Source organism: Poecilia reticulata, chromosome 15 (assembly GCF_904066995.2).
Source record: "Poecilia reticulata chromosome 15, P_reticulata-male-v2, whole genome shotgun sequence".
In the NCBI taxonomy this organism is placed as follows: domain Eukaryota; kingdom Metazoa; phylum Chordata; class Actinopteri; order Cyprinodontiformes; family Poeciliidae; genus Poecilia; species Poecilia reticulata.
In genome coordinates, this window is record NC_088844.1 from 26,637,149 (window position 1) to 26,664,572 (window position 27,424).

A 27,424-nucleotide genomic window follows, 5' to 3' on the forward strand; every position below is an offset into this window, starting at 1 on the left:
CTCCCTGTAGCTCAGAGAATAGACTTTAAAATACTGATGTTAGTTTATAAATCACTGAACTGAACAATACATTAAATATCTGTTATTGTTGTACCAACCGTCTAGACCCCTCAGATCTTCTGGTTCTGGTTCTGCTCTGCATCCCCAGAACCAGAACCAGACGAGGAGAAGCAGCATTCAGTTTCTACGCACCACAGATTTGGAACAAACTTCCAGAAAACTGTAAAACAGCTGAAACACTGAGAGCCTTTAAATCTCAACTTAAAACTCACCTGTTTAGAGTTGCTTATAGCTAAATTAGGTTTAGAGTGCCGGTTTTGATGTCTTTGATGTTTTTATCTTTACTTTTCATCTGTTTATTAATGTCACATACTGCTTTTATTTTTATTTTTTTTCTCTAATTATGTAAAGCACCTTGAAATGCCTTGCTGCTGAAATGTGCTATACAAATAAAATCTGATTGATCGATTGTAAGTGAAATGTGGATTCACAAAGTGCTTCAGCACAAAAGTTTTTCCTCAAGTGAACTGATTAGGACAAGTTAATTCTCTCTCTGTTGTCACATCACTGATTCCAACACTTAAAAGAGGATAACGCCACTGAAGTCAGACATGATGCCGTTTAAAGCTTGAAGAAAAGACAACACAGCCCTAATACATGTAAATTACAAACTTTATCAAAAGCAAAGTTGACTAATTTTATTTAAAAAGCTATCATTTGTTGCCGTAAATGTCCCCACACATTTAATACAGCATAAGATCAAGATCTGTTTTCTCTTTTTGCAAAAGGCTCAATGCAGTTTCTTGTACGGTTGCAGGTTTTTACTTGGTTGAGCACAACTCTGTGTTTTGTGATGTGGTTTTGATTTGTGCTCTGGAGGGGAATATCATTGGCTTGTCTCAAGTCAGCTTTCTGACTTTGCTGGAGTCAGATCAACAGAGATGAGCTTTTGATCATAACTTTCCTGACAGCTAAATAATGAGGAGGCTTTCAAAGTTTCACATTACATTGACAGTTTTTTTTATTTTAAACTGAAAACTTTTCATTCTTATGTGAGTTTAATTCCTTTCCTGTCTGTGGAGAAACTTGTTTCCTGATTTTTTGCAATCTTTACTCACTTTTCATCATTCAGGTCTGAACGATGTTCTGTCTCTCTTGATCTTTGTTGTTGACATATTCCAGCCACACTTTTCAGATATTTAAAAAATAGATTGAAAACCAGGTTTCATTTCACAATTATTCTCTAGTTTGGATTGTTCTAGAAAACATTGCATTTTGTGGTTGTAATGTGAGAAACTTCAGTGGAAATGAATACTTCTGTACTTGTCCTGCGTCACCGTCAGACTTTCTCCACCGTTTCCCTTTGCACACGGCTTCATCACAGCACTTCTTTCAGTCACGCCTTGGGTATGACTTTTCTTTCCTTCAACCACGTTCATCTGAAGATCTCGATGAGAGGGCTGTACATCAGCGTCTTTATCCTCACCATGCCGAGTTGCAGATTGCTTTCACTCCCATCACTTAGACCGGTACAATCATCTGTAAAACCGCCAGTGAATTTGTTCGTCTGTATGAAACTGCATTTTGTTAGCCGTTCCCCAATGAAATCAATGCCCCATTTAAAAGAGCAACCACAGCTAGTAGTAGATATAGCTGTAGATATGAGGTCAGGGACAGTTTTGAGTAGATTGTGTGGGTTTTGGTGGTAGTTGTGAACATGATTGTAATTGCTCTGCCTTGCATATTATTCCCCTTTGAGCAGAAATGTTTTGTAAATCCCAGGGATTTCATTCTTGGTGGACAATTCAGCTTCTTATCGTTAAAATTCAGCACTACAACCAACTGCAGATTGAGATTTGTTGGATTAAAACTGAACTAAAACAACTAAACCTTTTAAAATCATTGACCAGCTTCACCTGCTTAGTACAGCTGAGGAAAAATTTATTGTAGTTTTGGTGACACTGTTGTGCAGAATCAAGCTATCTGCTAAAATGTAGTGCACTTTTCCCACATTCAAAAGATATTATACAGATACATCAGAGTAGTAGTACAATTGTTTATATCCAAAGTTGAATCCTGTAAAAAAAAATAAAAAATTATGTTTGGTTCACATGGCAAGACTCTAAAATTTTCAAATCCTTAGATGATTTGATAAAAAGTTATTCATATAACAGGATTAACCATACAGTGTGACACAGTATGGTTAACACTGTGTTACACTGTGACACACTGGTGTTATGGTGTTATGTTGGTGTTATGTTGCTCACACTGGTTGAGCAACATAACACAAAAATAAATTTCAATCACCAACATCTAGACGTCAGACAGGAACTCTTGCAAAACCTGTTGAGAAAAACTTGAGTTAACAAACATAGCAGGCTGCTGGGAAGACGCACGGGGAATAGTTTGTAAATAACCATTTACCACAGAAGCTAATGATTACTCCTGACAAAAATCCTAAGTAGAAAAACCTAAAATTCTGGCATCTTTCAGTTTTTAGCTCTGTTTAACACAGTTACTGTGATGCACAGTCAGTTGCGGTTGGCATCGGTTTCTTAAAATACACAGTTGTCTGGTAGCTCACACCTAAAACAGGTCTGACAATATTAAATAATACTGACAGAGTAAATACTCTGGTCTCTGTCTCAGTTAGAATCCCTTTTGCCTTTAGAGCTGCACTGATTCTTTGTGTCGTAGACTCAAAAAGGCCCCATGTTAACATCGCAGTATCATGCAGCTGATGTGTATCTGTCATATGAACATGTATTATCATATCTCTGAGGTTTTCTGCTAGAACAGATTGATGCTTGAATGCTGTTTGCAACAAATCTGACCCTACTGTCTAAATGTTACAGCTGAAAGCAAGACTCATTAGATCTGGAAACATTTTCCTGGTCTTTGGGTGAACCAGTGTGAATTGCACAGCCTTATTTTTCTCTTCTCAGCTGAGTGGCTCCTGGTGTGAGGCTTTGCTGAAGCAGCCCTTGCAGGATTTGACAGTCTGGAGTCAGAGATGGATTTTCATGTTTGAAATAAGTGATATGATTTGAGCAACCAGTCTGCTCTTTTCACTCAGACCTCAGAGGTAAAGGCAGCGCTTTCATCCACATAAATGTCACTTAGGGGTTATTATGTTTTTTAACACTTTTCTGTTAAGGATTCAGAAAAGATGTGTGCACCAAGTTGCTGCCATGTTTTGGTTTAGTTTTGCTTTTTGAAGATTTCCTGTCGGTGTATATGAAATAGATTAATAAATCCTATGTTTAGGAAAGGTTTTATGTGTCCAAAAATATTAACACGAATCTACTTTGTCTAATGTTTACAAGTCAGAGTAAATTTCTGCTTGTTTGTGTTTTTTCTTCAAAAAGTATTTAAATCTATTAAACATTTCCCCTGACGATATGAAACGACGCCAGCAGAGGAGCAGAGTGTACTCCGGACCGACCGCCAGTCTGTCATGACGTTAACGTAGAGAGACAGACGGAGGCAAGGCCTGCTGGCACGCTTACCCAAAGACAAATAATAAACCAATTAATTAAACAAGGAGGCTTTTTCACCGTGAGAGTAAACCAGAACATCTAAGCCCCACTTTGCTAACAATTAGACTCGTTTCAGCTTCATGTAATCCATACATGAAAAGGGTATTAATTGGGTTTGTCCTGTTTGTAGTGGCTGTGGTACCAAATGATCTTGTTGTGTGTGAGCCTGTATGGATACTGAGCTAATGCTCATTCGTTGAGCTTAACTGCATGCATATTCACATGTAGTAATGTCTGGTAGTGTAGGTTAATGAATAATGGAGATATGTGCGTCCCTGGCAGGTCCGTAACATTCTCTGCTATGTAAGGATTTCAGTTACACAGCATGGTAAAACTTCAAAGCATTAGTTTTAGAGAGAGATGGTCATAGATGATCATATTTGCCTTTCCTAGTTGTTTTATTTCGAGAAAAAAGTCAGATTGACGACTTTCCTCTGAGTTAAATCTCAAAAATAATTTTTCTGACTTTTAGTCTCCGAAGATTAAAGTCAGATTTTTGTTTTCAAGTGGTCCTAATCTTTTTCTGTAGAATGTTGACATGTTTGCATGACAGGAGAAATGAACAGAACCAAGAGTAGAGAGTTAATTTATCTATCTGGACAACGTCCAGACAAGAGAACCAAGTAAGTTGGTTGGTTTGCATGGATGTCCAGGTGATGTATTTTGCAGGAAAATAGGGGTCTTGAGTTACGGAAGAAGATTAGGGCCACTGGAAAAAAAAATAAAACAGTTCTGACTTTAATCTCAGAAGTCAGAATTCTGACATTAAAGTCAGAATTCTGACATTAAAGTCAGAATTCTTTCTGATTCTTTCTGAGAAAAAAAGTCAGAATTCTGACATTAAAGTCAGAATTCTGAGAAAAAAGTCAGAACTGTTTTACTTTTTTCCCCCAGTGGCCCTAATCCTCTTCCGTACTGAGTAAACGGAAATATTCTGCAAAAATAATGCAAACATTTGCCGATACCATGACGCTTTAAAAAATTGTTCAGTCAGCTATGATCCCAAATAAGATTGTGCATTGCTTGAAAAGAGTGCAGACAGGGTCACATGGATTATCACGTCAAAGAGGTTAAGTAAGAGGAAAGCAGTGGTCAGTGCTGCAGCTCTCTGTGTGCTGCAGCTCTCTGTGTGCTGCAGCCATATCAGGACTCACTGGTACAGCCAGGCTGATTTGGATCAGCCTGAGGTATCTCTGCTGCAAGCTAGAAAAAATATCCCATCAGGGAAATCAGGCAGACGTACATTTTGGGAACAATGTTAGACGCAAATATGACGTCCAAAATAGATGATATTATTAGATTATTAGGCGTATCAGGTGATGTATGAAGCCAGTGTTCACAATGAGGGAAATCCAGAGTTCCTGAAACATAAACAAACATGAGAAATACACATGTTCTAATATTAGTTATATAATTTCGCAGGTTTTTTGACAAGCATCAGTCACTGAACGTTTTCTCCAACCGCCAAGCATATTGGTGGCATCATGGTGAAAACTGCTTTGCTCTGAATTTATGTAGTTCCTCTTGCTGAATGAACCATAAATGTCAAGGAATTGTTAATAAAACCTTGGATTCTGCTGCACTGAGAATCTTAAAGGATTATTTTGTTTTAGGGGATATACTTTTAAGCAATCAGTCCCTCCACTCTATTAATGAAAATAACAAACATAAACCACTCAAAAAGTCTCTTTACTTTCTGTACATGATTCAGCTTCTCAGTGATATTCTAAGTTAACTTTGCACTTGCATGTTCTTGTTTCTTTTCATGATTTCTGCCCTGTTTCTTTGAATACAGGGCTGATCTATGAATAAAATAACAAAAATATTCAAGAACTGGTTAACCAACTCTGAAAATTAGACGATTTTCCAGATGCTGTGGTAAATAAAATCTTCATTCTTTTAAAATTGGCCCTGAAATTCAGTATGTAACTCTTAAAATGGGAGCGCCCACTGTGTAACAAAAAACTAAAACTCTGTTTTTAGGTTTCCGTTCCTAATTTAGATAAGAAATTTAATTTCCACATAGAAAATTGACGTTGAATCTACGGTGCATGTAAAGCTCCAAGGATCATCTTACAATAAAACGCAACAAGGCTGGAGCCACGGATAATGCCCCTCTAACCCCAATAAAGCTTTGTAGTATCTTTTAATTAATACTAAGCAGATATCGCACTCTAGCCTTCCTTTGAGGTCCTAAATCAGAGGTTGTGTCAAGCGAGATTTAATAAAGCAGCACATGTTCACGAGAGTTTCACTTTGTTTCTCTGTCAAAACCAGAGCAGCTCAGTGAAGGTTAAACAGCACATGAAGTCCAGAGCTTTGGTTCTGTTTGACATCAAGCCTTTACAGCCTTTATTTCCAAATGATCTTAAGATAACAGCAAAGATCCCTGGTGTGACTGAATCACTAACTAATGAAAACCTGCAGCAGAACTGTCTGACTTTCATAATTATATAACATTTAAATTATTCTGCTTGGGTTTACTCTCTTCATTCTGTACGTTGGATGTATTTAGATTAGTTTTAATAATCTATAAAATAATAAAAATTACTAATATTTAGGTAAAAGAATCTTAAAGTTTTTTAGTCCATCAAATCACATAAATATCTCCAAATATAAAAGTTTTCTCCCTGGTTGTTTTTGTTAACATGGCTGCACAGTGGTGCAGTTGGTAGAGCTGTTGCCTTGCAGCAAGAAGGTTCTGGGTTTGATTCCGAGCCCGGGTCTTTCTGCATGGAGTTTGCATGTTCTCCCTGTGCATGGTGGGTTTTCTCTGGGTACTCAGGTTTCCTCCCACAGTCCAAAAACATTACTGTCAGGTTAATTGGTCTGTCTAAATTGTCCCTAGGTGTGAGTGTGTGTGTGAATGGTTGTGTGTCTCTGTGTTGCCCTGCGACAGACTGGCGACCTGTCCAGGTGACCCCTGCCTCTCGCCCAGAACGTTAGCTGGAGAGGCAGCAGCACCTCCTGACCCCACTAAGAGACAAGGGTGTAAAGAAAATGAATGGATGTTTTTGCTAACTGTAATCTATTTTTTATGTTGGTTTTTATGTTTTTATGATGTTAACTGGATCTTCCTCTTGGTTCAGTCCATATCAGGAAAGAACTGTGGATCAAACCAGCCTGTTCATGAGGTCTTTGGCTTTTCTTTTGTCATTAATTCTTCCATTTCTCTCCAAAGCATCTTCATCTCTGACATACAGAACCCATCTACCTTCTAAACAATATGGTGGCAGGACAGAGTATTTAACTATTATACTTTATACCAAAGTATAATACAAACCTGTGGAAGTCCACAATTATTTTCCTATCTCACATAAATTCAATTTTTCAAGGATTTCATACAAAGACGCAGCATGTTTGGAGTGTCACCTTGAAATACATCCACAGATATGCCCCAATTTAACTTAAATGTAAAGGCATTAATTTAATACATAATACAGTTCTGAATTTGAAAAAAATTTAAATGATTTTGATTAATCTAATTAGCCTGATATTTCTTCTTTAATTCCATGTCAGACAGTTAGCAATAAAGTGTCTCTGTGTTTCCGGACCTGTTTGTTTTGGATGTACCCCACCGGACGTCCAATGGCTGCTGGAGACCCGACACAAGGAAGGGAGAACATAGGAGATGGATTAATAGATACATTTAGCCTGAATAGTGCACCTATTTTCATCCCTGCTCAGTAATCATCTCATCCCCACATATCAAATAGTCTTGACTATTTACATGATCTTACTTAACGAAGGCCAGGCAATTTTATTTGTAGAGTAGATTTTCAGCAATAAGGCTATTCGAAGTGCTTTACATGATTAGAATGAAAATAAACCATCAATCAAGCAGAACACAAACAAAAGAAAATAAATTCCAGAGACAAAGTGGATGACAGGTTTAAAAACAGACTACACTGTATGATGTTCCAGTTTTTATTAATCAAAGGCAGCTCTAATCAAAGAGCTTTTTTTAACTTTGAAAGAAGAAAACTCTTAAGTTCAGATCAAAAACAATGCTGCTGTCTAAATAAAAAAGATTATTATTTTTTGCTTAAAGTATTAGTGAGAAGCTTTTCCTCCATAACATGCCCTCTAATCACTCCTTTATTTTACGTAATATCTTGTCTGTCTGTGGTGAACACAAATTTGACTTTCCCTTCTCATTTCGGGGTCAGTAGTCTTCATGACACGTGTCTCCCAATTACTCCTGGAAAGTCTCCTGTGGTTGAAGTTTCCTTTGAAAAAAGCTGGTTGGTTATAATAGGCCTCCAAAAAGAAAATTAGACTTTAGATTATATTCTACAGACATCGTGGGGGCACATACTAAGAAATTAATGACTGCCTTTGCCTTTTAGGAAGATGCCCCAAAAAGTCACTTTTGATGAAACCGAGGATAATGATCCCAGCTTCTTCACTAATTCACCAAAATGAAACTTTTGAGGGTCCTGCTTGGCTCCTTTGGTGGTTTGACTAAATATTCTTTCATCCTAGAAACTGTAAAAGTTTCTGTACAAATTCTTTAAACTAAGTTTTTATAGCATGTTTTACGTGGATGACATGACTTTTCTTTTCTAGTTTCTTCTGTGAGTCACATAATTTCCTGTCTTTGTTGCATAGCTCAGTCTTTGTCAGATTATTGCACTTTGCATGTTGAAAATTGAATTTTTCTTTGTTCTTTTATCTGAATTATGATGGCATTCACCCCAGATCACATTGTGACATCACTCATTTAGGCATTGCAAACTTTCTTGTTTCATTTTCACCTTATATCCGTGTGGCGCTGAGTAAAACTCTCTCACTGTTATGATGTGCAGAGAGGTTTAATAAAGATGCATTCATTTCACATCTACGTGTCTGTTCCGTCGAGCATGCAAATAAAAACACTGCTAATTATCCTGCTAGAAGTTTTATGGATGGGTTCTTTCCTCATTACTAATTGCTCTTTTGCCTTGAAACTGAGATGAAAATGTTCCAGCAGTGATCACAGATTACCTTTGAGGCTATTTGATGAAATTGCTAAATGAAAAGGCTGCAACGAACGGCAGCGCCTGCAGAATGCAAACCGCAAAATTAGATCATTCTGTGACTGCAGGATTTCAGAAAAATCTCACCAAATCATTGTTACACAAAATGAGGCTTCAAGTTAGCTGGATAGACTGGAGAAAATGTGTAGGGAAGAAACCAGATAAGAGCAAGAGACTGTGGCCTAGTCCAAGTCAAACCTCCCCAAAACAATCTTTACAGCTCTATTTTAAGTCTAAGTTTCTTTTGGTTTTACTACTTAAGTTAACATCAAAAACTCAAGCTCCCATTTCTACTTTAAGCTTAAAGCATCTCCTGCTTTTAGTAAATATTGCTTTCACCTTCTTACATATTATCTCATGTAATGAATGCATGGTGATAAATTACCATTCACACCACCAAGGCCAGCTGAATTATAGTGTTCAGATGATATTCAGATGATTTTGAAACTGTAAAAACATCCAGCTCATTCCAGACAACGTTTTGAACAAGCCATAGTTTTGTTTCTCTCAAAGTTCTGGTTCTTCCCTGCAGTATTTATCAAACTGCCAGCAGTCAGAGTGAAGCATTTGCGCCGGTTTCAGAAGCAGATATTTAACCTTTATGTGACAGAAAACACATTATAGTTTGTTGCAGAAATGGCAGAGCAGCTGCACAGCAGATTATAATGAAAATGAGAGTGAGACAGAACTATTGTGTCTTTTCTTATGTAATAATCCAAGATGCAGCTGTGAATATAACTGTAAATGTATTATAGGCTTGTTTACCTTACACTTTGCTGTCGCCAACAAACTTATCAGTGTCAGCAGACATTTTAGGTATGGCTTAAGAATGAAGCAGTGAATGAATACTTCCTCTTTTGGTTTTGTCATGCTACTGCACATCGGAAGCGTATACAGTACAAGGCACGTCCTCACTTCAGCGCTCAGGGGGAAAATTGAATGTAAAAGAAATGCTGGACAACCCCTGAGTTTCTATTCAAGACTAGACCGCAGTTTTGTGAATATAACAGTCCAATTAAACCAGAAGGTTTTCATTCTGGGTTTTCTGATATCATTCCAGAGCCACATGGTGCATAGCTCTCAGAAGTTAAAGTTTCCTCTTGTCTGCTAGGCATTTTCCCTAAAAGCCATTTTAATTTGCATTCGGGTTTTGCAGTGTGTGGAAATTGCATTATCTCGCCGCACTGGGCACAATTTTCTTTAGCATTAATGAAGGGAACTAGAGACCTCTTGCTGGTGTGACTACCAGCAAGCCGCTTGGGTTGAAGTCACTGAGGAGACAGTTCACATATCCAGTCAATTACTCACAAGGGATTCCTAGAAAGTTAGCTGGCGAGAGTCAGATGTGAGCAACAGCAGGATACAAAATCTGACTTAGTCAGTCTGAGCCACCAGATAACTGGCCTTTACATGGCCACTTTGTTGGGTACACACATTGAAACGTTCCCTGCACACTTTTAGCAAAGTCCAGATAGTAGGGTCACAATTTGGGATAAAATGAATGCAAAGATCCATCCTGCCGTGTAGTGATGACATCATCTGTGCATGATTTAAATGCCATCTGAGTTTGGATTCATATAATCATTCAGAGATTTATAAACTAACAAACATACACTGCTCAAAAAAATAAAGGGAACACTTAAACAACACGATATAAATCCAAGTAAATCAAACTTCTGTGAAATCAAACTGTCCACTTAGGAAGCAACACTGATTGACAACGGGGACCCTCGTCGGGTCAATCAGTGTCGCTTCCTAAGTGGACAGTTTGATTTCACAGAAGTTTGATTTACTTGGATTTATATTGTGTTGTTTAAGTGTTCCCTTTATTTTTTTGAGCAACATATTTAAAGTTTGTTCTCTGAGCTGCAGGGTGTAAGGATTTTAGAACTGTTGTGTTCTCTGTATTCCTGGTTTTAGTGAGAACAAGAGCAGCAAAAAAACCACAACAATTTAATCAATTTGCTGCACAATTTAAGATTATATCCAAATTCACAAAACTCTGTTGCTGTAATTGGTTAAAGTGGCCATGAAAGAGTTGATAGTGCAAATCTGTATGTGTTAGGATGATGTGAGGATGCCTCAGTATAGAAATATTAAAATGCATAAGTAGTTGATTACCACAATAATGGAATCTCTTTGCTGATTATATTTGATGTTAGAGGCCAATAAAGACGCTAAAAGTAGAAGCAGCATATGCATGAAGAATAAAGAGCCTTTCAAGTTATAGAGGAGTCCAGCTCTCAAAGAAATGCTGCTGAAGCAAATGCTACAGGAGCAGCTTTATGCTTCTATTACCTACTGCACAGAATAGTGGGGATATTAGCAGAATTTATAGAAATCTCTCTTATCGGGAAGTTGCACTGCAATGAAAGGACATTTTGTAATTTTGAAAGAAAATCTAAACATTTGTAGGAAAATAAATGATAAAAACTATCCTTGACACTCATCATGCATCTTCAAACCTCCAATGTTACCATGCAAAACAAATTCGTATGAAAATAAGATCTACAAACAATGTCTCCGTCCGTCCGTCGTCTCCTGGTTGTCTGAGATCAGGCTGATGAGGTAACAGGTAATATAGGAATCCTCTTTTCCCGATTAGACTCTCCAGCTAATCCTGGAAAAAGGCATTCTTGGGCCAGAGTGGTTATATAATCCCCTTGGTGCTCCAGCGTCTCCTCCCAGTGGGAAACATCCAGAGCGAGTGGCCCAAAAGGCATTTTGACAAAATACTTGAACCAACTTCACTGAATCATTTCTATGAGGAAAAGCAGTAGCTTTATTCTGTTTCTTTGTTTCGTTCTTTTGATCGAGCTCCATATCTCCAGATTATTTGGGGTTTTCAGATGTATTCACACCAGCCCTGTTAATCTGCTTTAATTAAACTCCAGGTCATTTGCACAGAAAGTCCAGTTTGTTTGGGGAGGTGTGAATGTCCAATCAAAATCTGAGGAGACCTCGGTCTCATTTTGGATGCCTATGTGAACGCCAAGCAGGAAGCACAGGGCATTCTGGGTAAATGCATCTAAAATAAACGAGTTGCAGGAGAAATTACTCATATTCTTTTACGAAAGAAACATCACACAACCGCTAAAATCGGACACTCCATCTTTTATTACTTTTTGTGAAGGAGGAGGTTTCGCTTATGTCTTCTTACGAGATTTACATGACGCTTCCTTCAGTGGTTCTTGGTGCAGCGCCACCACAGGCGAGGAGGGGAACAGCTCTTTTAAAGAGTTTGGATTGTTTGACAGTGCAGTGTGAATGTGATCAGCACCAGCTGAAAATGTAACAAATGTTGCAATTTTGGTCCCCAATCAAATTCAGACTATGACACTACGAGGTGTGAAACAACTCTAAGAACATAATCAGAGACATAGACGTGCCTGTGCTCCTCTTTGAACCACTTTTGTTTAATAAACATCAGAATCAAGCAAAGAAAGACAGAACCAGGACAGGTAAAAATAATGAAGACATTTTAAATACAGCAAAAAATACACATGATGGAAATTTCCGCTGTTGCTTTAGGAACATGTCTGACCCTGGATATTGATAATTTTCTGCAACTCAAACAACATTATCTCATTTTAACTAAAACCATACAGTTCTCATAGCATGACCTTTGAGGTTTGTCATTCTGCTGTTGTGTTTGTCTCTCTTTCCAATTAGAAAGCTAATTGGCTCCTGTATGCTCATAGTCAGAGGACTATTCTGCTCCTCATATTTCCACACCTTCTATTTTCCAATCCAAATAGATTTAAAATTGACACTGCAAATTACTGACATAAACATTCTGCCTGCGGCGGTAAAATCGAATGAGAGATTTTTCTACACTAATTACCTCAGCACCTGATTTTTGTTCCTGGTTTCTCTTTCTCTGAGTTTTTTTTTCCCAATTAGGGGCAGAGTTACATAAACTGTTTGAATAGACAGTGAAACAAATTTCATGCATAAATATGTCTGCATTTCATTTAGGTTTTTGCACCATGGACACTACTTTACATAATCCCACCACTCAGGGGTTTCAGCAGAATTTACAACCTAACAGCTAAATTTGGTCTAAATTTCCACAGAACTGAATGAAGGCTACATGTACAACTTAAAAAGTATTTCTATTAGTAAGTGATCTTACTTTTTCCTCTCTCATATTGTGATTCTGTAATTTGCTGTCAGAATAAATCCAGCTGTTTAAGAAAATGTGTAAGGAAACAGCAGATTTATACACAGAAGAGGGTAAAACTGTAGTGGTTAGAACAACAAGAGGTAATAAAACAATATCCCATCCTTTGAACTTCTTGCAGAGCATCGATCAATCGCTTATCTGAAATTAAAAATGGTGTGACATAACTGCAAATCTACCAAGACTTGGCTGTCCACCCATTTACTCTACAAACCGAAGAGCACATTGTTGAAAAGGAGCGATATGTAATGTTGGAAGTTTGTAAAGGAAACAGCAACCATGTTCCAGTCAAAGGTAACCCATGTTAACCCATGTAACATATGTTATGTGTGGTGAAAAGCTGCTATACAACCATGGTGGTGCTGCTCTAAGCTGCTGCATGCTGTACTTTAACAGGGACGTGAAAGCTGTCGGAGTTGATGGGAAGATGAATGGAGCAAAATGAGTCACAGCTGTAGAAAAGGACGTCTTAGTTGCCACAAAAGACTCAAGACGTGGGTTAAAGTTCAGGTTCCAGTAGGGCAATAACCCTAAGCATACAGCTAGTGATACAGAGAAATGGTTACGACCAAAGGATACTCAGAGCTTAGGATGGCCCAGTCAAAGTTCAGATCTACATTTACTTATAAAACCTCAATTTTCAGATTTGCTTTTGTGGAAAATGCCCTTTGAATGTAAAAAAATGCTTAAAGGGATTTAAAGCTTCTGGAAATGTTCTACATTTTTGATTGTTTCACACAGGGTCGCAACTACATATTATTCAGGTGGATGCGAAAACAAAAATCACCCCCCCCCCCCTTAAGGAAGGTACGTCAGGGTGAAGGAGCGTAGAAAACATACTCTTCCCCAAGACGAAGACAAGTGAAAGGTAAAACTCTGTACATTTACCTCGTGATGTGCGCGAGGTGAAGGAGCGTTAGGCCGCGCTGAAGTAAATACGAAGACATCATCGGCGCTCCGCCCCCTCCAGACGGGTTTTGACGCCCCCTCTGGTGCAGCGCCCCTATCCGCTGCATGCGCTGCATGTGCTGCATACTCACTTTTTGCGCCCCTGGTTTCACATACAGTAAATATGTGAAACTGTTGCTTCTTTGCTGTTTGTTTGATCCTGTTTTCTCTGCCCAGATTAATACCTTTACATGAATCCTACTTTCTCTAACTGGTGAAGGGAAGGCGTGTGTTTCTACTCGTGTGCATTTTGCTTTTAATCTCAACCCAGATGTAAGGATCTATGATCTTTTATGACATAAGGCTTTTTGTTTCTTGTGTCAAATCTTTTTCTTAGGCTCCTCTAACTTCAGGCGACAGATGAAGACTGAAAATGTTCTTTATTTGGTCGAGGGGACTTCTGCTACCCTCCCATGTGGAGGAGCTTAGGGAGCTCACTGGCATAGCATGAAAGGGAAAAACAGCTGCTTTTATGCACACAAGCCTACTACACAAACTCAGGAGGGCTTCTTGTTGTGGAGCCTGGTTGCCTGTCTCTGTGTCTCTGTGTGTGAAATGGCTGACGGGTCTGAGGAAGGCTTGAAAGTCCCTTCACAGCAGAATACAATCTCAATATATGAGAGCAATAGCAGTTTTTGACCCAAAATGCCATTACACAGTAGCAAAATCAAATATTCTCTTTAAAAGAAGAAAAGAAAAAGTTTAATAGCATTTAATGGGTAAAGAGCTCCGGATGAATGCAGCTCTTCTGCACACCTGGAGGTTTGAGCTAATAATATGTTTTACCTGTTACCCCCAGTGGTCTGGACAAGAGACGCCTCCTCTTTCCTGCAACCAGCTGTCAAGGAAATAACAAGGGAGCTCTTCACTGGAAACCCAGGGAAGTGTAGCCTTAGCCATGAACAGTGAGAAGATTAATATGTTTTTGTGATTTAAGGAGCAAATAAAATCAGATAAGTCATTTTTGTGCACATGATGGTATTGTGTTTTTCACAGTTTAAGACTTTAATCGACCAGCTGCACTGTCTCACTGTTTCAAAGTCATTCGACCAAATGTTATTGGGGGAGAAGCTGGAAGACACACTTAGTGTTGGAAATTACTAAAGTTTTAATAAATGTTATTGTTTTTTTGTTTTTTTCTAACAACAATTGTAGCATCACATTGCTAACAGTGCTACCACCCCTATGTGGTAGCAGTAACTTATTTTCCTTTAGCTTTAACGTTTCACAATTTGATATTTTGGAAATAAATGTGCTTAATGTAAATACGGCAATTTTGAAGGATCTTGTTTTTGGCTGGTGTAACCGGATGTCACTACTGGCGAAAATGATGAAGACGAAGGCAGGAAGTGGTATGAGAAGGATGAAGCGGCGAGTTTTTCAATGACTTATTGCGTGCAGAAACATTTTCACTTGTGATTTTAATAGCATTTCTCTCTTAATGAAAAAAACGCAATTGCAAAATTGTGGGTTTTTTTTTTTCAACTACCGTGAAATATCGGCAAAGTTCTCGACACATTTGTAACGGAAACTCAGTTAGTGTTTACAAAGTAAGGGTACTAAGGTGAGCAAAGCACTTAAACCAAAGAATCATTTTGTTGCTGTGCTGCTAACTGATGATAGATTTAATTCAAGGTTAAATGAAGGTCATGTTGCTTCAAAGATAAATGAGTAGAGAACTCAGTGCAGGAAGAAGTAGGTTGCAGTTATAGCAGCAACAGGAAGCCTAACTAAAGAAAGTATCTTCATTGTTTTCAGCTTCCAGTTTCTGTTTCCCATGGATTTTGTGGGATTTGGAAAAGCTGGCGGACTATTGAAATACTTTGACATAAGGAAACAATCTCTGAAACCTAACAGGGAGACTGCAGTTACATACAAATACACTAGTAACTTTTCAGACTATTTCACCAATACATTTCCTTTATATTCATTTATTTACTATTGTTGTGGCCCCAAACCAATTCTAATATTCAAGATAAAAAATATTTGTATCTGCACAAATTTAAATTCAGATATGAGGAACAGAACTGTGATTAAAAATGTTGACGTAAATGCATTGCTAAAAGCTTGAATCTCATTTTGTCAAAAATGTAGAAATGAAACGTGCTCTTAATGAGGGAATTTGGACACATTATGCTAGTGAATGGACCTTTGTCCCTTTTCTTTGACTCCTGCAGGGGATCTCTAAGCTGGAAACCTGGACACACTGAAAAGAAAGAAGAAAAAATACATTAAAATAACATTTGGAAGGATGTTTAACTCAGTTTCTTTGTACATTTTTCAAAAGGGAATATTAAATTAATTTACTCCCTGGGCGAACAGAAAACCCACATGTTGCTCTCCTCTGTGGGGTTTGGGTTTTAAAGCTCACAGGTGGCCTGGGGGATTTGGAGAGCTCAGGGGGGCAAACCGAGGGATCCTGCAGAAGCAATGAATGACATGAATCACTGAAATAAGGAATAGGGGTGAGAAGCGGGTTTGAGTCAAGCCTGCTGCTGAGTGGGCGCAAGAGTGGTGGAAAAAGAGTCAGAAAGGGGTCCAGTGAGAGTGTTACTCAGCTCTCTGCAGGGGTTAGGCTCAGCTGAATTAATTTGTTGTGAAATGTGCAAGCCGGGCCCGGACCCATGGCTTGTGTGCATTGGAAACAGAGAGGACAAGGAAGCGGCTGGGTAGACTGATATGTTGGGAGGCTATGTCATGGAACCGAATGTGAAAAAGCAAATTCTGCCTCAGGGTTCAGTCCTTCTGACCCGACTACACCATCACAATGTATTACTTTGTCTGAACCCGTTTTTCTGCCCTTACATTTGCATCAAAATGCAAAACACATTAGCATAAGCAACCATCCAGGGAATATGAATGAGGATCAGGGTTACACTGGCTGGGTTCACTTTTGTCTTTCCATTGGTCGTATTTCATGTTGCACAATGTTGCTCCCATGAAAAGCCAAATCCGTCACAGATATCGTCTTTCTAAATAATAGGAAAGTTGACAGATACAGGAGAATCAATACAAGGAAAACAAGTATTGAACACCTTAGCATTTAGTCCATAGGTAAAGCTGTGGGTAATATAGTGAAAGTTACAGGGAGTAAACATAGATCATATGAAGAAAAATGTGCAAAAAGACATGGAGAACTCAGTATTTAGAAAGTGAAACCATAATAGTACCTAGTTTAATCATTAATTTAAGGACAATGTACCACCAAAAAGGGGTTTCTAGATGAATAAATGACAATTAATACAATGGAATCGTTGCAAAGCCTCTTTTGCACAACTTATGAATTTCAGTGAAAACCGTTTGGTCCATGATTTGGAGATGAAACGATTATAATTTCATCATAATCCAGTCTTCACCAGGCGCTTCCCACAACACTTCTGACAGAAGGAAGTGATTTAAAGAGCTGAGCCAAAGACGACTTGCACATTTCTGCAGAATGATTTAAGATTCACAAGTCCACGTCTTCCATAAAATCATCATGAGTTGTTCTCTATCACAGTTACCTTTATGAATGTTCGTCACACAAGACTCTACAGCAGTAAAGTCAGACGAGGGGAAGGAGAGGCAGGAACCCAGAAACCAGTTCATAACAGAAGAGGGCTTGGAAGAAATGTTGAACATTTACTGGCTGCAGCATTTGAACACAGAAGAGCTCCTATCTTGAGCACTACCTACCAAAGCAATACCAGGATGACCAGTAAGAATCAACAGCAGGGGCTTGTTTTAACCAGCAGTTCCAGTTATTAGTACATTTGACTTAGAGATCTTTCTTGCTACTTTTATGTACCTTTTATGACCCAGAACACCTGGTATGTATCAAAACCATTACTGAGTGGCGCCTTTACACCTATGCAATATTATTAGTCTTTATATGTAAATGATATATAAATGCAATTATTTTTTGTCCAATTTATGTTTGTGATTTTTCTTGTAGACACTGCATTGCTGAGGGTTTTTTCTTGGTTAATTAAAACCACTTTTTCACTTAAATAACACATTTATGCATTATTTAAGCAGTGAGGCAGAATAAGGAATAGAGGGGAGATATGAGAGAGAAATGCAACAAAGAAAATGGGAGTGAGTGAATATCCAAAGGGCTTATTAGTCACTGATCCTGACAAACTAGGACAGAATAAACGCTGCTTCCTGTTCTCACTTCCTCCTCCACCTGGCTCGATTGTGTGTGACTGGATGATTATCATATTAAAGCTGCTGTTTTCTCACAAACACTTCCAAGGTCATGGCAGATGAACCCCAAGAAACCAATTGGAGTGATGAAACACTGATGCTCCTCTTGACATCCAACTGTTGAGCCCGTACTGATGCTAGCTCCCGCTGTCAGAAATGCTTAACTCTAAGGAAAATGTCTTCCATCTTTTTTTTATCCCTGCTATGTAAATGACATCTAATTATTGTGTTTTACTAAAATGCTTTTTGGTATTTATGAAGAGAACGAAGCCTGTTTTGAGTTCCACTATGTAGATGTATAAATCGTATTTCGACAGAAAATAACATCCAGAACTCCAATGCAATGATTTTCATCCTACATTCATCCTACAGCTTGCATGCAATTACCTTTGTATAATCAGACAATTATTAAAATACAGAGATAGTACCAGGCTTTTTATGCACTACCGTCTCAAGAAAAGCAGATGGTGCTTCTGGGTTGGCTAATGCTATTAGCTAGTTTAACACCAGCTAACAGTGTGCCAAGTTGCATTGCTTCTAGGTATTCAGCCTCCCACGCTGCAATTTATTTCAAAAGCTGAAGATTTTCTCTTTGAAAAAATCTACAAAATTTATTGTAAGTTAATATCCATAAAAATGGTTTTAGCTTTTTTTTTTATCATATTCAGTGACACTGCACCAAGTCCAGTATCTGCACCTGGATCCACCTAATTTCTTCCTCTACATTATTCGGTCTTTGTAAAACAAACCAGTAAATTATTTAGATCATGGTGAGTCCGTCCTCCGTCATCCTGGATGTTTGGGTACCTGGTGGAAGTCTCTACCTCCTCAGCATGTCAGCGTTCTGCTGAGGCCTGCTAACGAGCCGTCATTTGATCCAGGTGTGTTGAACCAGGGAGAAAACTAAAATATGCAGGACAGGGGTCCTTGAGGACTAACTTTGAACACCCCTGATTTAGATGCATGTAACCTTAGAAAGTCGGAGTGGCTGTGCAACAGTGGCATCTTGTTATTCTTGATGGGCAGCACAGTGTGCAGGCTCTGGGTCTGCGTCGTGTCGGAGTGCATACTCCTTACACCAGCAGGGAACCTGCTCTACATGAATATGAATGGTATTTGCTGTGAGTGCGTGAGAAAATATAAATCATCACTTTATGTTTGACTCAATCTGTGTTGCTGCTCAGACAAAACAATCTCAGATCAGCTGCTTGTATTGGAAGAAATCATAAATTCTTGGAGTGTTTTGGAAATCTGCTTTGCTTTCCCTGGTTTTCTGCTTCTGTTTTTTTATTTTCAGGGCTCAGTGGTTAGCAACTGTTTGGCAGGTTGGAAAGCTCAGGTCTCATTCTGCAGGTGAAGGTTTAGACAGCCAAAAGTCAGAGTCTGGGGATTTACTGAGATGGACAGAATGAGAGGAGATGTGAGATCTTTGTAGACATTCTGCTAAAAACAGGCGGCTGCATTCCATTATCTGACAACCCTGGTTTTTCATCCATTAGAAAGTGTTATGTTATGCTTCTGTTTGCGTTACTTAAATGTTTAAATGTTCATTACAATGATTTTATGTAAAAACAAAAAAACAAAACTATAAATTTGTATAGCTTCGGACCTCTTCAGTGGCACTTTGTACATATTTTCCTCTTCAGGGGAGACGGGTGGGTCAAACAGGGTGACCCAGATTGATTTTACGAGAAGCAGAATGCAGTCAGCACCATTACTAACACGGCTCCCCCATCCAAAAGAGCTGCCAACTGAAACAACAGGCTGCCAGCCATGTGAGTGGGACTTTATGCAGCATAGCATCAGTCTGTCAAGGTGGAGGCACACCCACCTCCCCCATCTCAGCTGATTTGACACAGTCAGGTGAAACAAGTTGAGCTTTCTGGCAAAAAGTTTATTTTTTCTTCACTGTGGATTCAGGTCTGGGTTTAAAAACTAAGGGGGTCCAGTTCAGGACAAAAAAACAAAACAAAACAAAAAAAAAAACAGCGGGGTAAAGGAAAATAAAAACTTCCTGTCGTCATTCAAACTCAGTGATAGGAACTGAATATTTTCCCCTTTTTTAACACAAGTGTGTTTTATGTGAGTTTAGAAGGACAGAGACGCAGTTACGTTTGGAAAAAAACAAAAAACAAAAAAAAAACGTCAAAGAAAACAGGTTGGAATAAATGGCAGCAAACAAAACAATTCTCCAAAAAATAAAAGTGGGAAAACAAGCAGGCAGGTGAAGAGGCTGACAAATCTGGCAGGCAGACAGACTGAAAAGGACTGAAAAGGACTATATATACACAAAGAGAGACGGGGAGAGAGGGTGATGAGACGCAGAAAGATTCAATTGGGACAAAACACAACAGTACAGTGGTGAAAAACAACGAAAAATACTCTGTTGGAAAAAAGAGAGTGAGAAGCATGAGCAGTTAGAGGCTGATTCTGAACAAGCCTCTTTTATTTTTAAATATTGCATCTGAAATTGGGAAGAGATTAGAAATGTTCACACTATTCATCATTAACACAAATCCCTTTTTTTGTAATATAAATTATTGTGACAATGATGAGCTCTTTTTAAATGTGTTTGCACAGCATTTTCGTTTGTAATTTAGCTATTTATTTCTATTGCTGATACCAAGAGAGCAACAATAAAGATCAGCATCATGGAAAATCTGCATGGATGCAGTTATTTTAGTTTAGTAATAAGATTGTAACACTTAATGTAAATGTTGTTGTGTGGAAATTGTGGGGCTTTAACTGTGGAGACATGCATTTATTGATTAAAAAAACTCCAATGAATGTGGAATAGTGGTTACAAAAACACTCATGATGATAATAATCATGTTTCTATGGTTATATCAGCAGGAGGATGAATGGCATTTTACTCATAACGGCCACCATTGTTTAGTTTATTTTGCTAACCTGTACAGCTTAAAATGCAGATTAATTTTTATTGATTTCCGGTCTTAACATTACCTGGATTATTCTTTTTGATGTAAATTATTGCAACAATATTTACATGCAGTGTTAATGATTATATTGATTTTTAAATCATTAATAAAAAGAAAAGCTTCAATTCCTGCACATAGAACCATATCATCTTATCACAAAAAAGAATGAACATTTAACTGTTCATCAGTTCATCAGTAGGTTTATTTTTTATTTTTGTCTTTCTTATCTTTGTTGATTTTTGTTTGCATTTCTACTCAGAAATCTGTGAAGTCATAGCTGTTTCTATGCCCGGCGTCCTAAAATACACTTCAAAATTGCCTTTTTCTTCTGACAAACAACAATAATATGCAGATGTTAGTTGTATTTATGTTTAAAGGTTCATGATTTTTCTGTGGAGTGTTATTTTGGGGTCACACTTTGTGAATAGTGTTTCCAAAAGTACCTGGATTTTTATCTGGTCGTCAAGCTAACAAAATACATCCAGATCTAAACTGATGCAGTGAAGTAAGGCAGCAGGAGTGGGAGATGTTTGGATTTACTCCATGGACTGTGTTTCAAAATGATCAGAATAAGCTTTGCATCAAAGAATAACAAAAGAAATGCTGCTAATAGAGTGCTGTATCCAAGCATGGTACTGGAATGTTAAGTGGAAGGAAAAAGTATGCAAAGCACAGGTGCACCTTGAGAGGATTGTTGAGCTCCTTCCACAGTGAAGGGAAGTTAGACAAGGTGTGAGTTGGGGCTGCACAATGCATGACCTCAGCTTTTGGTAAGAAAACATTTCCAAATTGAAAATAAAGTTTTCTTGATATGTATTTTACTATAAAGGTTTGAATCTAAGTAAAATTGTACTCTAAGTTAATGAGATATGGCTTTTTTGCCTAATCGTTTTCTTACGGCTCTTCATTCATGGATCCAGACTGTATTTGTACCTGCTTCTCCTTTCAGTTGATAAAGTTTAGATGCACATTTAGAAGCAAAACACAATCGCTGCAATTTGCGAATGACAGCCGTTGAAATCACATGGGGTTTAATTACATCAATTAATTTGTAAAGCTTTCATACATTAAAGCATATTCACTCTAAATGCTCATGACTCACATTGGGGCTGATATTAAACAGCTCCAAACATTGTACCCGTTTTAAGGCTCTGCGCTTCGTCTCCTCCTCTCATACATCGGCTCACGAGTGACATGGGGGACTGCTGCCAGTGTGGGGAGATGAATGTTTTTTCAGCTTGTGCACATGGCCTGATCTGTCTTGCTTCAGCTTCTCTTACATCATGGCACGTGCCTCAGGGTTTTTTTTCTCTTCAGAGCAGCTCTGTATTTAGGGTGTGATTTACACTCAAACATATATACACACACACACACACACACACACACACACACACACACACACACACACACACACACACACACACACACACACGCACGCACACACGTGCACCCGCTTGGGAATGTTCCCCTGCTTCCAATTGCAAGCAGTATTATCATCTTCCTACACTTCAATGTGCCTTTAAGGATAGCATTCAGGGAGGGAAGTGGGAAAAAAAAACTCATGAAAGGAACCATATAAAAGACAAAAATGGACAGAAAAACAGACCAAGGCCAGGGAATAATTCATATTAAATTATATTTGCCTGAAGATATTTATTTTTTATTCTTAGCTTGTCCTCCATTTCACTGATGCCATTTTAATCTGCAGCTCAGCAGCCCTTTAAGTCTGGCAGTGGAACTCAGTCGACGCCCTACGGATTCGTCAAAGAAGGATCCACCTGCAGAGGGGAGGAGAACTGAGAGCTGTCGTTTACTTCAGCCTTTCTCTTTCTCTGTCTTTGTTCTCAGGTTGTTAGAGAACTCGCTGCTCAACGCAGAAGTGAAGGAAGGAGAGATTCTGCCTCCTACCATTCAGAGGCTGATGAAAGGATACAACAAGTATCTCAGGCCTTTCTTTGACGGTAAGGAAGCAGCACAGACATGCAGATGTGGAAATGACAAAACAGTCAGAGGATGGTGGTGTAACGGAGAATGGGAGGAGTTCAAATTGAGGAATTGTGCTTGCATGTCCTTGCTGAATATTTCATGCCTCCATTCATACACTCGAATGTAATTGAATTCTTTGAAATCCAGGTGTAAAGAAAAGAGAATGCATTAAAACTGAACCATGCAGAGAGAGGTTCTGGCTTTGCAGATAAAAATGTGTGAAATGATTTAAAGGGGCAGTTTTATGTTAAATTGTCTTTCTTTTTTTTAGCTTTGCGTCATGTTATGATATTATTCCCTCATCAAAATCATACCTGGAGTTTTGCCTGGGTCTTTTCATGCATGTTTGAGAAATCCTTTAATCTCTATTGGCAACCAATGGGTCTCCCTCTTCTCCTTCAGACTAGCCAGCAGCAATTAGCAAACATCTGGTGGAACTGAGCATCTACTTATTAAACGAGTTACCTCTCAGTGCATCACTGGTAGAATGGTTATTAAAGGCTTAACAGAGGTTGTGATGACTTCCTGAAGGCGAAGTTTCAGAAAGAGCAGGAACTTCCTTCAATTTCAAGGTGTTAAACTACAAAGTCATATTTTAAGTCATATTTGATATATGTAGCATTTTTACAACTAAAGTTAACATAGTTACTTGACTGTCTGGAGAAAACATAATACTGCCCTTTCAAAATAAATGTGTTATTTATTAAAGAAGCATTATCAGATACTTAAAACTTTAGATAATTCCAACCTTTAATTTTAGTTCATTTGCTCAGCATAATTTCTGGAAGTCCCACTTTAATAATTCAGCCTCTTCAGCCAATAAAGCAGCACTTAGGTCTTTTCCACAGCATTTCACAATGTTGGCCCAATAAGGTTGAAGCATAAAAGGAGCAAAATCTTTGACCCTCATGTTTGGCACAATCTCCAGATCATCCAGAGTTCTGGGTACTCTCTCCTCTTCAACTCACAAAGCAAGTTTTCTATAGGATTTAGGTCTGTGGACTAACAGAATCTTGGCAAAAAGTACATTTTATATCCACTGAACCATCTTTATATTGATTTGACTCATCAGTTAAAAGATCTAGCCATTTACTGTTAACATCCACCAAACTAAAACTAAACAAACTAAAAAAAATGCTTACACTAGATTTATTTTTATAAATTACTGGGGTTGCCCACAGTTTTTTTCTTCTGGGATTTTGTTAAATAACTATTATTTCTTAGCATAGATTTTTTGTGTGTGTGTCGTTAGACCATAATTGAGCTTTTAGGCGTTGACTAAATCTCAAATTATTTTACTATTTAGTGAAATTAAATTTTACAAACCTGTCATCAGTAACTCCAGACATTATATTTGCCTGGTAGGAAAAACAAATCTGAAGTAAAAATGAGTGCGAACGTCCAGAGGAATAATGAGATTCCCTGCAGGTCTTTCTATTGTCTTATTATTTTTAGCCCTGATAAAACTGCACCAGATCTCTGTTGTTTTCTCCTATCAAGATAAAAGCTCTGCAGAAAATTGACCGATGCTGCAGAGCCTGTGAATACAAACACAAATAACATTGCGATAATGAAAATATTCTTTAATCAAGAAGCAAGTTTTCATGTAATTGTGCTTTAAAAATGAACATTTTCACTGATAGTTGGCGTCACAGATAGAAAAAAAAGACATATATGCAGATAACTTCTAAGTCTAAATAGACCAGCATTTTTGGAGGCGTGTTCTATTCTGACACTACAGACTTAAAGGCTTTATTTACATATTTTTTCTTGTGTGTTTCATGGCTTCTCTTTGAAGACCATAATAATTTACCACTGTAATTCAAACACATTTGACAGAAACACTTGCAAACCCGTCGCCGTGGTAACGTCAGTGTTGTGTAAATGTGTAGTAACGGTTTTATCCTTGTTTTTGAGATGGTCCTGTGACGGTGGGAATGAGTTTGGACATCGCTAGCATTGACACCATTTCTGAGATCAACATGGTAAGATACTCACTCTATAATGAATATATTAGATATTTAATATTGCTTGCAAACATTTGATGGATTGTTGTGGACGTTGTTGCTTTGTGGCGTTTCACTGCGTCGTAAATTAAATTAACTGCAATAAACCAACAAAGTGGTGAGTCCACACTGCTGGCTCTTTTTAGATTTAAGACGTCAGTAGTTTCACATTTTGGATTTAAATACACATTTTTGCATTCAAACCAACTATAACAATGACATTTATGCAAAAATCAAGCATTGCACAGACAATTCCTGCAGCTACACTGAGTCTAATTAAGGGGACCACTACCACACTTGTACAAATATATAAATGGATAGATGGATTTAGAAAAAGATCCGTTGTGATTATTTTAATTACTTGATGCATTAATATTTAAGGTCCCATGGTATAGGAGCTGCAGACGTTTACAGCTCGGGTGGAATTATCTCTTGACAGTACAACTATCACTTGAGCACACCCCTAATCTGGGATTTATGGAAGACTGGCAAGAAGAAAACCATTGTTAAAAGAAAGCTGTGAAAGCCATGTAGGGGACACAGCAAATTGTGGAATAAAATGCTCTGTTCAGATAAAACTCTGTTCAGACATGCAAAATTATATGTGTGGTGAAAAAGAAAAACTCATAAAAACATGATGTCACTCTGGACACCAATGGCCTTCATAAAACTAGAGATTATATCTGAAAACTACCTTCCAACAAGCAGCGCTAAGCATACAGAGCCACACTGTAATAGTTTACGTCAAAGCGAATATTAATGTGTTAAAATGACCCAGTCCAAGTTCAGACTTACATTGCATTGAAAATATGCTACATGGTTTGAATATGGTTGTTATAAGATCCAATCTGACACTGAATTGTTTTGCAGGAGAAAAATAAATTGACCAAATATGCGTTAAGTGGGGCAGAAGAGATATGAGAACTGCAATTTTCAGATTTCCATCTGTTAAATAAAAAAGTAAAAGGAAATATTGCATCATTTCATTTAGTTATATGAAGTAAGGGTGTTTGGCACTCAGTCAGTGTTTTGCACAGAAAGTCGGTCTTGCTTTTCAAAAACAAGACCAGCAGACCTGCTGATTTGAGGCCAGGCTGTGGATAATCGTGGCCCCAGGCACAGAGGGCCTCCAGGAACCGACTTCATCCACACAAATCAAGCAGCCAACACGACTGCCAGCCTGTTATTGACATGCCTGTTAAAAGTGTCTGATGAACTTGTTCTCCCAATTCCTGCAGGACTACACGGCCACCATATTTCTCCGCCAGCGCTGGACGGATGAGCGCCTGGTGTTCGAGGGCAACAAGAGCCTGAGCCTCGACGGGCGCCTGGTGGAGCTCCTCTGGGTGCCGGACACTTTTATTGTTGACTCCAAAAAATCCTTCCTGCATGATATCACCGTGGAGAACAGACTGATCCGCATCTTCCCCAATGGGACCGTCCTTTATGCTCTGAGGTGGGCTAACAAAGAAGCATTGTTGGTCATTCGTTTTGTTTCGATTTTTCTTCTTCTTCTTCTTCTGCTCCAGCAGATAATAGAAAAGTAGGCCAGGGAATCAAGAAGAAACAGGCTGAGGGAGGAAGCGTGGGCTGAATTTGAGATAATGTGATTGCAACGCTGGGAGTTATATCACACTATTACTCGACTATTGGATTGTCTGAGTCCAGAAGCTCTTGATGTGTGGATAGTGTGAGCATCACCAAGTCCAGTTTGGATGTGTAGCGCAGATATTGTGCTGTATGAACGACAAGCCTTTGGCAGTTTGTGCCATTCTTATTAAATATTCTCAGCCAAGTACACATGTTGCTCATTTTCCAGTTATATTTGATGTGAGTCTCAGCACTACAGTCATGATGTTCTGAATGGGAGAAAGAAAGAACACCATGTTTCTATTTCTAGAGTCTTATGTATCAAGAAATGCTAAAGAAATAATCTGATTACTTGAATTCAACTTCAATTCTACACTTTGATTAGTGACTATAAACACGAAGGGACTATGAGAAAACTATTGATCGAAAAACAAGTACAATGTTTATTTTAGGAATTGCTGTGCAGTTCAGTTTAAATCCAATAAGAGCCTTTTATTTTTCTCCCAGTATCTTCCTGAAAAGATGTACTTAGTTTCACAAGAAGCTTTTTCCTTTTGCCTTTGTTTAATTTATAATTATACTGAAAACACGTGGTGAGTTTTTTGGTGCTGGAGGTTAGATTTAAATAAGAACTTTGCTTGTCATGCTCTGATACTTAAACCATGAGAATCACAAAGGGATGTACTTTCTATTTCCCAACACTGCAGATATAGAAATTATCAAGGAAATGCAACAGTTCTGACTTCAGTTTTGACTCAGACATACATGCTTTAAATAGATGGAAAACAAATTATGCCAAAACAGAGTTGGATGGTGAGTACCAGTGTGTGTTTGGATGGTTTACCCAGGCGTCTCAACATTGTCCCTCTGTGCAACAAGCCTTATCTTCAAAAACAGAAAATGTGAACTTTTCCCGTCAAAGTTTTGATCAGTGTTTTCGTTCTTAAGACCCGTGTGCATTGAGGACAAGATGACTCCATTTGAAGGCTGATCGATACTCGTCTCCCTCTGGTTGGCTCTGACTTCA

General features: G+C 38.3%; 1 protein-coding gene across 1 annotated transcript in view; it reads left to right on the forward strand.

Moving 5' to 3' along the window:
• LOC103477081 (gamma-aminobutyric acid receptor subunit pi) overlaps nucleotides 1-27,424 on the forward strand; it is a 65,674-nt gene that overhangs the window by 24,063 nt on the left and 14,187 nt on the right. Inside the window, exons 3-5 of the mRNA XM_008429973.3 lie at nucleotides 22,664-22,776; nucleotides 24,719-24,786; nucleotides 26,046-26,263. Coding sequence (XP_008428195.3) covers nucleotides 22,664-22,776; nucleotides 24,719-24,786; nucleotides 26,046-26,263 — 399 coding nt within the window. The remainder of the gene's footprint in view (nucleotides 1-22,663; nucleotides 22,777-24,718; nucleotides 24,787-26,045; nucleotides 26,264-27,424) is intronic.